This window comes from Lepus europaeus, chromosome 22, assembly GCF_033115175.1.
Source record: "Lepus europaeus isolate LE1 chromosome 22, mLepTim1.pri, whole genome shotgun sequence".
In the NCBI taxonomy this organism is placed as follows: Eukaryota; Metazoa; Chordata; class Mammalia; order Lagomorpha; family Leporidae; genus Lepus; species Lepus europaeus.
Genome location: NC_084848.1, coordinates 32,119,627 through 32,132,605, shown reverse-complemented (window position 1 = coordinate 32,132,605; position 12,979 = coordinate 32,119,627). Strand labels below are relative to the sequence as shown.

Sequence of the window (12,979 nt, the reverse complement as noted above, 5' to 3'; positions counted from 1 at the left end):
CTAGCCCCCCACAACTGTAGGCTAGTGGCTCCCCGTCGGGCTGCCGTCGCTGTCACCTCGGAGCAGCCTTTTCTGCCTGGCCAGGTTATCGGAAGCGTTAAATGAGATAGGCCACGTGGAAAGGCTGGGTTTGCAGCACCAGCCGAGGCATGGCACCGTGCACAGCACTCTAGGGGACAACAGAGAAATGCAAAACACGGTCCTTGCCCTTGGGGCTGTGGGGGATCAAAACCCATCGCAGCAACAGGCTGGACATAGTTACCTGGAAATAGCATGAAGATTGGAAGAGAGGGAGCTGATGGCGAGCTGGAGTGAGGCGGGAGGGCTTTCAGGAGGAGGGGGCACGAGGGGACAGGGGAGGGCAGCAGGGGAGGGCCTGCCAGGCTGGGAGCTCTGCAGGCAAAGGCATCAGTCAGGGGTGAGTACAGGTCAGGTGCTCACGGGCCCTGCCCGGCAGCCCCTGCGCCTGCTGGACGGGCCTGTCACTGCTCTAAGGCAGCACCCGCGGCGATCTAACTTTACAAAGAAAAGAGGTTTATTTAGCTCACAGATTTGGAAGCGGGAAGTCCAAAGAGCACTGTGCAGCCTCTGGTGAGGGCCTCATGCCCTGTCAGAGCTCCTGTAGGGGAAGGTTCACATCTCCAAACAGGAAGCTCGCGAGCCGATGGGACCAGGCTCACGCCTTGTCTAACAGCTCTCTTGAGAGAACTACCAGGGCGTCCAAGGGAACTACCTTAATCCTTCCGAGGGCAGCACCCTCGATGACCAACCCCCCACCCACCCCACCCCCAAAGGCTCCGTCTGTTCCCAGATCACCATGCTGGAGACCAAACTCCCAGCCCATGAACCCTTGTTGGTGCAAGGAACATCCAAACCATAGCACCCACATTCTCCCATTCAGTCCTCAGTGCAGCCCATTTGCAAATAGGGAAACTGAGGCTTAAAGAGATTCAGTAATTCACTCAGGATGGTGAACAGAGGAGTCTGGATTTGAACCTGCTTCCCAACCCAAAGCCAGCCTCTCCCTTAGCCTCCCTCTGCTTCTGGAAAAGATCCAGGTTCTAGAGGTAGAGAGGTGGGATAGCGATGCCGAGGGGAGACCAGTCAGGCCGAGGGGCCACGAGGATGTTGGTGAGGGAGACAGTGGAAGAGGCCAGAGAGAGCTGTCTCCCAAGACAGGGCTTGTGGGCGCCATCCGGGCTGGGGATATGCTGTCCCTGGAGTTCTGCCAACCATGGACAGACACGTATGATTAGAATGCAGTACAGATACCTGGGATGGGCTTTCGGACAGATGGGAGGCTAGACAGATGGACAGCGGCAGAGTGCCAGGCAGAGATGTGGCCAGGGACATCCCTGCAAGAAGTCACTTCCATTCCACGATCTCAAAGTGAGACCCTTCCCTCCCCACAGCCCACAGGGCGTGGATGGCTGCTTGGGCAGGGCCAGGACCAGCTGGGCTACCCAAAGCAGTGAGCAGTTGGTGAGACCATCGGGAAACCTGGCTAGAAGAAGAGCCGATCCTAACACATGCAAGGGGCCCCAGGCGCCAGGCTGCCTCCTTGTTGTCTTGTTCAGTCCTGGCGGACAGGGACTGTTTTCTCTCCGAATCTTACAGACAAGAAGCCTGAGGTTCAGAGAGGTTAAATCACGTGCTCTGGGTGAGTGCTGGCACGCAGAGAACTTAGTCCGGAAGGCTTTGTCCATGTCACCATGGTGATGTGGCTAGAGGGGACCCCCATAGGTTCCCAGGGGATAAGCTTTGCTTTCTGGTCCTCCTTCAGTCCCCAACCAATGCAGTCTCCATGCCCTGAACTTGGACTGTTCCTTGGGGTGTCACTCAGGCTGTGACCCTGGAGTCATGGTGGAAGGATGGATAGATGGATGGATGAGAACAAGAGAGGGGCGCAGTCGGGGAGGAAGGACTCACAGAGGAGTAAAAAGGAAAGTCCAGTCACCATAATCGGAGGAGTCCCCAGCCCCTGAAGGGACGGGAGCCCCAGGACCTTGGGGGGAACGGCTGAGAAGCAAATTGGTTCAGTCCCAGCACCAACGCCCGCCCACTGCATTGCAGGGCTGATCCGGTCCCGAGTTCGCGGGGCAGATGTGGCCACAGCTGCCATCCTCACCTTTCTGGACAGCCACTGCGAAGTGAACACCGAGTGGCTGCAGCCCATGCTGCAGCGGGTGAAGGAGGTGAGCCGTCTGCCCCGGGGACGCGCCCGCCACAGTCGTGGCTCGAGGGCTTGTGGAGCAGTCTCTGGAGCTGGGCTGCCGTCCTGGGGTGCCTGCCTGCTCTGCGTCCTGCTGGGTGACGTCAGCTGAAAACGGGGATACGTGCAATAGTTGATCCACTGGGGGGTTGGGACAATGAAATTGGATGGGAGCCTGAACACACTGGAAGGCTCCTCCCATGCACAGGTGCTGTTTCTCTGCTGGGGGAGATTTTGGTCTGGCTGGGAGGCCCTGGAGAGAGGGAGGAGAACCAGGTGCTCTCCAAGACAGTGGGGAGGAGGGGGAGGCTTTGGACAGACGGCAAAAGGATGTGATGAAAAGAATGACAGGACTTAAAAAATGGGAAAAGGATTTGCAAAGACTTTTCTCCAAGGAAGGTATACAGATGACCAATGAATCCATGAAAGAATGCTCCGTGCCACTAGAGAAATGCAACTCAAAACCGTAATGAGATGCCACTTCATACCTACCGAATGGATGCCTGCTATCAAAAGGATGGATAGCAACAAGTGCTAGCAATGATGTGGATAGATAGGAGAGCTCCCGTGGGGCCGGGCGGCACGCTAAGCAGTGCAGCCAATTCGGAACACAGTTGGACAGCTCCTCAGAAGTTTAAACAACATAGACTTACCTGGCAGTTCCATGGCCAATTGTGACTGGGAACTTCAGAAGGTTTGTGGAAAATGGAATTAAAAGATAAATGGGGGTGGGGGTGGGAGAGGGCAGCATTGTGGCGTAGCGGGTTAGGCTGGCGCCTGCAACACAGCATCCCATGTGGGTGCCAGTTTGAGTCCCGGCTGCTCCACTTCCCATCCAGCTCCCTGCTAATGTGCCTGGGAAAACAGCAGAAGATGGCCCAAGTGCTTGGGCCCTTGAGAGACCTGGAAGAAGCTCCTTAGTCCTGGCTTTGGCCTGGTCCTTCCTTGAGTGCTGAGGCTATTTGGGGAGTGAACCAGCAGATGGAAACTCTCTCTGTAACTCTGCCTATCAAATAAATAAATTTTTTTTAAAAATAAAAAAGATAAGTTGGGACCAGCTTTTAGACTAGTTATTAAGATGTTAATTAGGACGCCTGCCTCCCACATTAAAATGCCTGGGTTCAGTTCCTGGCTCTGGCTCCTGATCCCAGCTTCCTGCTAATGCAAACTCTGAGAGGGAGTGGTAATGGCTCAAGTAGCTGGGCCTCTGCCAGCCGTTTCTGGCTCCTGGCTTTAGTCCTCCGGCTGTTCTGGGTGTGTGTGGAGTGAACTAGCAGATGGCAGCTCGCTCGCTCTGTCTGTGTCTCTCTGCTTCTCAAAATAATTTTTTTTTTAAAAAAAAAAAGGAGAAACTTACTTTGATGCAAACATTTTGAAATCCATGCATGGTTTTCTCTTAATACACATTTTACTGTGAACTTCATGAAGACTCCTCATATGCATGAATTTCAAATCTTTTTGCACCAAAATAAATGATTCTTTTAATTCCATTCCACGAACACTTGAAGCGTCCTCTTATAATTGAGAAAAATAAAAACCTGTGTCTGCACAAAAACTTGTCCACCCATGTTCAGAGCAACTCTGTTCCAAAAAACCAAAAGGTGGAACCACCCAGCTGCTTATCAGCTGACGGACGGATAACCGAAATGTGGCGTATCCATCCACGGCCCTGTGTGGCGGTGTGACTAAACCTTGAAGGCCCTGTGCGAAATGCAAGCCAGTCACAGAAGGCCACGTATTACATGAGATGCTCAGAGTAAGCAAGTCTGTGGGAGTCAGAAGTCCCTCGGTTTCTTAATGGAGAGGTGAAAGTGTTCCCCACCTGATGGTGTGAGGGTGCCACAGCTTTGCGAACACGCTGAAATCTACCCGACTGCTCTCTTGCAACATGGTGAGCCGGGTGGCACATGTATGGGATCTTAGCTCAAAAAACCCTATGAAGAAGATGAGCCCCTGCCCCATCCACAGAGCCCTGCACTCCTCTCCCTGTGATCTCCCTCATCAGCCACCCGCCCCGGGGGCTGCTGTTACTCTGGGATACGCAGACATGGGGTGCAGGTGCAGACAAGAGGATCTGCAGACGACAAAGAAGAGAGACAGATGAGGCTCGGGTCCGTGTCCTCCCACAGAGGGAGCAAGCAGACAGGGCTGCTGAAGGTCATTAATGTTTGCACTTGAAGTATGACATCATCCACCACCATCATCACCACCCCAAGAGCCCTCAGTGAAATCCACCTGACTCACCCACGTTTTGGGTTGGACTTGTGTTGTGGGAGGTGCTGGAAGCAATGGCAAGTCTGACCTTGAAGTAAGTGTGGCCTGGGAAAGAACACCCAGCGTTGTGGGGTCCCCAGGGTCCCTATCTCTCTTTTTTTTATTCGACAGATAGAGTCAGACAGAGAGAGAGATAGAGAGAAAGATCCCCCCTCCACTGGTTCACTCCCCAAATGGCCGCCACGGCCGAACTATGCCAATCCGAAGCCAGGAGCCAGGTGCCTCCCCCTGGTCTCCCATGTGGGTGCAGGCACCCAAGCACTTGGGCCATCCTCCACCACCCTCCTGGGCCACAGCAGAGAGCTGGACTGGAAGAGGAGCAACCAGGACCAGAACCCGGTGCCCATATGGGACGCCGGCGCTGCAGGCAGAGGACTAACCAAGTGAGCCACGGCGCCGGCCCCCAGAGTCCTTGTCTTTGAGCTGTTAGCAGTCCCATTGGAAAGACTCAATCCTGGGCCAGCGCTGTGGCGTAGTAGGCTGAGCCTTCACCTGCAGCACCGGCATCCCATATGGGCACAGGTTCAAGTCCTGGCTGTTCCTCTTCTGATCCAGCTCTCTGCTTATGGCCTGGGAAAGCAGTGGAAGATGGTCCAAGGCCTTGGGTCCCTGCACCCGCGTGGGAGACCCGGAGGAACCTCCTGGCTCCTGGCTTCAGATTGGCCTAGCTCTGGCCATTGCAGCCATTTGGGGAGTGAACCTTTCTCTCTGTCTCTCCCCCTCTCTCTGTAACTCTGCCTCTCAAATAAATAAATTTTAAAAGAAAGAAAGAAAAGACTCAACCCCAACATGTACAGAGGTAAATGGCAGTGAGCAAATCAGCGACTCCCACCAGCCACGGAAGGGCCACCTCGGGCAGCAATGAGTCAGCATCCCAGGAACTGTCTGGACCGTGATTGTGAGAACAGCTTAAAAGAGGAAGAAACCCTTCAGCCTGCAGCGTTCAGGGAAGGCTTTGTCCGAGAAGGCAGAATCCCAGCAGGGCTCAAAATGATGAGGCCAGGAGAGGACTATGGCCGTGGGGCCCGTGGGCGTGGTGATGCAGCCCAGCACCCAGGGCCCACCAGGGCTCTGGGTGGTCCTGCGCAGGGAGGTTTGTGCTGGGGCCCCCATCTCAGCCAGATCGTCTCCCCAGAGTATCAGTTGGGCCTGGTCTCACCGCATCTCACATCTCTCCTAGGACCACACCCGTGTGGTGAGCCCCATCATCGACGTCATCAGCCTGGACAATTTCGCCTACCTCGCGGCATCTGCTGACCTTCGTGGAGGTGGGTCCTGCTCCCATAGCGGTGCCCTTCCCCATGGTGTCAGAGAGGCTCATTCCACCACCCCCATCCTTATTCCCAAAGAGAAAATGAGGAGGGGTCATTTGGAGCCCTGGGGTTAAGGACAAAGGGCCCAGAGCTGGCAACTGCAAGAATCAAACTAGTGTCTCATCTCTCCTGCCCCCCAAATGTTGGCTTCCCAAGGTGATCCTGGGTGCAGGCCATAAGGTGACAGCTGTCTTGGCGTGTGGCTTTGCATGAGCTCCTAACAGCCACACCCCAGAGGAGGGCAAAAGTGGCTCTTGGCCAGTCTGGCTCTTGGGCTCCGGAAATGTGGCTCGTCTTAAAGAGCAACCAGCTGGAAATGAGATGGGCTGTAAAGATAAGAACACACGTTAGGTTTCCAAGCCATAGGGTGAAATAATAGAAACTATCTCATTAGTAACTGTTTATGTTGACTACGTGCGGAAATGACAATATTTTGAATATACGAGGGTGTTTCAAAAAGTTTGTGGAAAATTAGAATTAAAAGATAAGTTTAGTTTGATACAAAAAAACAAATCAAAACCCGTGCCTCATTTTTTCATAATTCATATTTTTCATGAATGCTTTAAAGACCTCTCATCTGTGAAGATTTCAATTTTTTTGGCACCAAAATAAACTTATCTTTGAGTTCCATTTTTCATGAACATCTTGAAGTACCCTCGTATTCCATTAAAATACTTTATTCAAATTAGTCTCATATGTTCTTATTTTTTGGCTATGACTATGAGATCATTTTAAATTACATTGTGACTCACATTTGTGGCTTGTATTGTGTCTCCCTTGGACTGAAGGCTGGAGATGCTGAAGCTGTGCTCTTTAACACAGTTGACAATAGCCACATTTGACTGCTTAAATTAATTAAAATGAAACAGAATTGGAAATTCAATTCTTTTGTTGTACCAGCTGCATTTCAAGAGCTTCATGCGGTCAGAGGCTGCCATTCTGGATCGTGTAGCTAGAACATTCTCCCGATAGAGGACTGCTCCCTATACAGGACTGCTCCTGGCCCGGGGACTCTGTGGCTGGGAGCCAGCTGGCTGTAGCATTCCCTGTCTGGGGCCAGGACTCCCAGGAAATGGACCCAGCCCTCAGTTCCTTCCTGGGGTCAGGTGGGAGCCAGGCATTTCCCCTTTGGACAAGCACCTGTGGCCTGTGTGCCTGCTGCTCTCTCTGCCTGGAATTCTCTTCCCCCAGATACGTGCGCGGGACCTTCCTGCAGGGCAGGTGCCCACTCCATGCCCTCTTGCTACCGTAGCGTGGGCTCCCTCCTTTGTGTTCTTCTTTAGTGCTTTTAACCCTGGGAAGACATAGTGTCCACTCCCCTGTCTTTGTTGGCTCAGTGTCACCCAGTGGATTGTAAACTTCCTGAAGGCAGGGCCTGGCCTTATTCTGCAGACAGCAGCTTAGCCCCCTGAGCCACAGGGCTGGCTCCAGCCTGTGGCCCTGGCCTTATTCTGAACAAGGGGACTGGCCACATGCAGAGCCCAGGGCCCTCTGCAAGCTGGATTCTGCCCGAGGGAGGCCCCGAGGGAGGTCCGCAGCCTCTTGGGGGGCTCTGCCCTGAGCCCCATCCTTGCCTTGCTCTGGCCCTAGGATTTGACTGGAGCCTGCACTTCAAATGGGAGCAGATCCCCCTGGAGCAGAAGATAACCCGCACAGACCCGACCAGGCCCATCAGGTCAGGCTGCTGCGGGCCCTGGGGAGACTCCTCCTGCCCGGGGCAGGGGCCTGGGAGGCCAGGTCAGTGCACAGTTGCAGTGCTCGTGGCTTGGGGGCCCTCAGAGCCCTGCCTGCAGGGACAGAGAGGACAGAGGCCTTGGGACGGTTGTGCCTCAGTGACCCTGCAAGCAGGTGTGTGAGGACCAAGGGCCTCGGCTCCCGGCTCCCGCGGCTCGCGTGTCACCTCTCCTTCTCCTTGCTCCCAGGACGCCGGTCATAGCTGGAGGAATCTTTGTCATTGACAAGGCCTGGTTTAACCACCTGGGAAAGTATGATGCCCAGATGGACATCTGGGGCGGAGAGAATTTTGGTGAGTTGGGAAATAGTAACAGGAGCCACAACAGGGCCTATAATCAAAGTCACCCCTAGGTGCCTCCTGTGCCTGTGGCCCTGGCCTAAGGGGTCTACACATAATGAAGTCATTTAATCCTCAGGGCCTCTGAGATACATGCTATAATCTCCATCTTATTGATTAAAACAAAACAAAACTCAGGCACAGAGAGGTTAAGCCCTTTGTCCAGAGCCACACAGTCAGCTAACAGAGAAGTCTGGGGGTTTGGGAGAGCAGGGGGCCACGTGGCTGGTTGCGTGGGGTGTAACACACAGGTCACAGCTTAACTAGAGGGCAGCTCTCCTGCCGGAGAGGCTGGGAGGTGGGCAGTGGAGGGTGACGATGGGCCAGACGGCCAGGGTGCAAGCCCTGCACGCGTGACGCTTCTCGGAGGCCAAGTCTCTGCAGGAGGTCGCTGAGGGTGGGGGCGTGATGCGTGAGGACACACAGCACGGAGCTGGCGGCCACTGTCCTGCAGCGTGAGGCCGGCGGAGCGCTCCAGGCCCAGGAGCAGGGGGCCGCTGCCCGCCGCTTCCTGGAGCAACGGTGGAGGAGACAGACACGGGCGGGCGGGCGAGCAACGTTCAGTAGGGGCTGGACTCGCTGCCCCACGCTCTTGTTTCTCAGCATGCTCTGAGGGCCACGGAGCACCGTGCAGTGGTCACAGCGGATCCGAGCCCAGGCTCCAGGCTGTAGTATGTGGGGCGGGGTGTCCTTGGGTAAAGAGATTTGTTTTTTTTTTTTTTTTAAAGAAGACAGAGATCTTCCATCTACTGGTTCACTCCCCAAGTGCCTGCAATAGCCAGGGCTGGGCCAGACTGAAACCAGAATCCAGGAATTCCGTAGAGGTCTCCCACGTCGGGATCAGGGACCCAAGGACTTGAGCCATCATCTGTGGCCTCCCACAGTGCACATTCGCGGGAAGCTGGGACTGGAAGTGGAGCCTGGACTCAAACCCAGGCACCCAGGTTCAGGATGCGGGCATCCCACGTGACATCTTAGCCACTGTTCCACATGCCCACCCCGGAGACAGCTTTTGGGATCTGAGGTCCTCATTTGCGAAACAGGAAGTGAAGGCCCTTCTTTCCCAGGGTTGCTGGTGAGACTGAGTTCTCTCGGGCAAGGGCCTGGTGGGACACAGCTGGTGCCTCCAATGTGGGTTGTGTTGTTGTTTTTTTCTTAAGGATGCATTTACCCAGAGTGAGCAAGATATGGGGAGCTACCGGGGACAGTGTGCTACTGGGGGTGGGTTGTGCCCACCCCAGGTCTGAAAGACATGGAGGGAGCACCTCTGGCTGTGGTCTTGGGGCCCGGGCTGCCAGCCAGGCTCCAGGAGGAGGGAGTCGGGGGAAACAGCTGCCCTCACCCTCGCGCCTCTCTCCGGCTGGCAGCTGCCGACACAGAGCAGGGTGCGGAGCCACCCAGGGGTCCGCAGGAACTTGCAGGTCCATGTGTGCCTGAGCAGGACGGGGGCCCAGCTCTGCCCCTGCACCAGACCCAGCCTTTCCCCACTGCCTCCTTTCTCAGCCTGGCCGGGTTTCTCAGACCATCACCCATTGGGCAGGCAGAAAAACCGAGGTGGGTGCCGCCTTCCACATCTCAGTCGGGAAATTCGCCATCTCTCCCGGCTGTAGGCAGCAGCATTACAGGAGCCAGAGAACAACAGCCGGACTTGGAACAGCCCTGACCCCAACTCCAAATCAACCGGAGTGGCGATGGGTGGGGTTGGGGGGGGGGGGCGGGGGCCCTCCCTTTGTCATTCACTCCTGGAATCCATTGAAGGCAGGCATTTGGAGAAGCAAATGCTGAACGTCCTGGGGCAGCGACCCTTCTGTCCTGACCCCCTCCCATGGGTTCGGGGCCCTGGTGACCTCCTTTGTGTCCTGGGCCTGAGCGAGCTTCAGCAGCCACGGCTTCGGGAAAGCCTTTGGAAGCTGGGAAGCAGCTGTCTCCCGGCTCCCCAAGGCTTTGCTTTTTCCTTTCTTTCTTCCTCTGGCTGGGGACCGATGGAGAAACAAGTGAATGATCAAATAGCTCACTTCAAACTGCGCCCGAGGCCAGGGCTCCACCTGCGGGAACTTGAAAGGGGACCAGTGGAGTGGTTCTGGCCAGGGTTTTGTTTCTTAGAAAAAATTCCAAGAAAGGTCTAGGCTGGCTGGGGCACTGTTCCACCAAGGGAGCCGCGGGACGCCCGTCTCTGGGGGGTGCAGGCCTTTCTTTTATTCCTTTTTTGAAGGAAGGCAGACGCCCACACCGAGTCGAGATGTGTTCCTGTGTCCCCAGGGACACCAGACTCAGCAGCCCAGAGGCCGCCCTGAGTGGATTCAAGCAAAGGATCCTTTTTAAACATAGCGGGGCACAGGCACGTAGCCTGGTGGGTAAGGACACGTCGGGGTGCCTGGGCTTGAGCCCCAGCTCCGGCCCCTGACTGCAGCTTCCTGCTAATGCAGACCTGGTGATGGCTTGGCTCCAGTAACTGGGTTCCTGCCACCCGACGTGGGAGACCTGCACTGAGTTCCCAGCTTCAACCCAACCCAGTGTGGGCCACAGCCACTGTGGGCATCTGGGGGAGTGAACTAGCAGGTGGCGGCTCTCCCTCCGCCCCCACTTACTCTCCCTCTTCCTACCAACCACCCTATCTGATCTCTGCCTCTCAAATAATCGTAAAAGTTCAAACAAAACCCATAGCTGGATCACGTCCTCTTCTGCTCAAAACCTGCTCCCAAGTCACTCAGAGCAAACCCCAAGCCCTTTCTGTCACTACCAAACCTGTTCTCAGCCCTTCCCTCCAAAACCACAGCCTGCGAGCCCCGCCCTCATCTCCCAGTCCTCACTGCGCTCCCGTGGCCGGGCTTCCTCTTTGCCCTGGAACTTGCCGCCGTTACTAATTAGGAGTCCATTGCCCTCCCTGCCCCTCTGCCTGGGGGGGTGCTCGTCCCCTGGGAGCCAGGTGTCTCCCTGCTTCAGGGCCTAGCTCAGTGAGTACCTCCCTAATCAGCCTAATTCATTCAAAATGGGACACACACACACACACACACGCACACGCACAGCCCTCTTCCCTGCTTAATTAATGAGCATAGCTCACTCATTTGCTTGTGACTTCTATTTTTTTATTTCTTATTTTACTGAGTTCCTGCCCCCTCCCCCTGCCACTACAGTATAAAGGAGTCCAAGACAGCTTCTGACCATATAATAGATGCTCAATAAAAGTTTGTGGCATGAGCTAGAGGATCTGATTAGAACAGCACAGGACCAATTGTGAGCTTTGTTTTGCAATTCCACAACTGGGATAGGCCTGCCCCTGCTGTTGCTGCCATTGGGGAAGTGACCCAGCGGATGGAAGATCCCACTCTCTGTCTCTCCCTCCTTCTCTCTGTCGCTCTGCCTTTCAAATAAGTAAAATATTAAAATATATATATATACCAGAAGTGGGTTACTTTGCAAAGAAAAAGAGGTTTGTTGGGGCTCATAGTTCTGGAGGTACAAGGTCTAACTCCTGGCGAAGTCCGAGGCAGCACAGAGCCTCCTGGGGCAGGAGACAGGGAGCGGTGTGTCCACCTCTCTGTGGTCTCTCCTCACTTAGAAAGCCAGCAGCATCCAGGCACGGGGGCCCCAGGTAATGACCTAAACCCATCTTCATCAGGGGCCCCGCCAGTTTCTGCCCTCTTAGCACCGTTAACACAGACTTGGGGAACTACACTCCTGCATGTCTTCCCGGGGCCAAATCTTAGGCAAACTGCAGCGTGGAGTGGGCGTGCCTCCATGGGCGTGCAGGCACATGTGCGCATGCACCAGGCCAGGGGGGTGTGAACTGTCAGCAAGACGGGCACCAAGCTTCATCGGCCCAGGGAACTGCCACCCCAGCCTTCCCCACCATGAGACACCACGGAGAGAAGGCCCAGCCCCTCCCCACCGTCACTCAGTGGACCTCGGCCTGCAGCCCCTCGCCCTCTGACCCCTGCCGTCTCCTGCAGAGCTCTCCTTCAGGGTGTGGATGTGCGGTGGGAGCTTGGAGATCATCCCGTGCAGCCGCGTGGGCCACGTCTTCAGGAAGCGGCACCCCTACAACTTCCCCGAGGGCAATGCCCTGACCTACATCAGGTGAGTCTCGGCGGGACGTGCCCTGGGCTTGGATTGGGACGCCTTGGCTCTAGACGCTGAGCCTCCCAGTTGCTCAGCCGTGACTTCGGGCAGTCACGCACATGCACACCCACACGCACACACACCCTGGTTTCCCCATTCGCCCCCTCCCAGGTCTGACATTCTGGGATTGCAGGTCCTCCAGGAAGTTTCCACCAGGTCTCCCTTGCCTTGGCTCTCTTGGACCAAGCGACTGCCTCCCTGGCTGGTCCAGGTCTCAGCTCCGATGTGTTCTTCTCTATGAGAACTTCATCCATCTGCCGCATCACAATCCGCCTCTCTTCTGGCCCCTACCCTTACTTTCTGTCTGCTACATTTTTCACTCACTGACTTGTGCTGCCCGCCACTCACTGAGGCCCGCTTGCTGGTCACGGATGCCTGACTTCATCCATTGTCTCTGCAGCCAAGTCCCCAGCCACAGGGTGCACCTGCTGTTAGCCTGGAAAGCCACTCATGACCTGTCTTCCTCCTCTTGGCTCCACAGGAGTGGCTACTATTGAAAGGTAGCCGCTCTGCACGTCCATAGCTTTGGCTTCCACGCACAGAGACAGACACACACAGCCACTGGTCCATGCTGGTGTTTTTATGGAAAGGGGGCCATGCTGTGGTTGTTCCTGACGCCTGTGTTTTGGCTACGCTGCACAGGGTGGAGCAGAGGCGTCTGTTCATGTGACGCACCCATGCTGAGCCTGCAGCCTTGCACCCTTTCCCAGAGCGGCCTCACACTCCATCACGTGGAGGTGCTTTGTTCTCCATGTTCTTGTGCGTGGCCTTGCTATGCCGGGGAGGTTTTGCACGTCTGTAGAATGGATTCCTTAGAGAGTGTCCGAGTCTGTGGTGGACACTGACAGATGTTCCTCGCTCCCTGGAGACTACGCTAATTTATATCACCCCAATCGGCATGCGTTTGCACATGCTCCTGAGAGCCTGCTTGCTCATTTTTTCACAAACTGCAATTGCATACTTATTTTTTTTAAGATTTATTTATTTACT

The 12,979-nt window shown here is 55.3% G+C and overlaps 1 protein-coding gene across 2 annotated transcripts in view; it reads left to right on the top strand.

The window, feature by feature from the left end:
* GALNT16 (polypeptide N-acetylgalactosaminyltransferase 16) overlaps positions 1-12,979 on the top strand; it is a 97,415-nt gene that overhangs the window by 65,848 nt on the left and 18,588 nt on the right. For both annotated transcript variants that reach the window (XM_062181290.1, XM_062181289.1), the window contains exons 6-10: positions 2,074-2,195; positions 5,667-5,754; positions 7,390-7,474; positions 7,722-7,825; positions 11,821-11,947. In XM_062181290.1, coding sequence (XP_062037274.1) covers positions 2,074-2,195; positions 5,667-5,754; positions 7,390-7,474; positions 7,722-7,825; positions 11,821-11,947 — 526 coding nt within the window. The remainder of the gene's footprint in view (positions 1-2,073; positions 2,196-5,666; positions 5,755-7,389; positions 7,475-7,721; positions 7,826-11,820; positions 11,948-12,979) is intronic.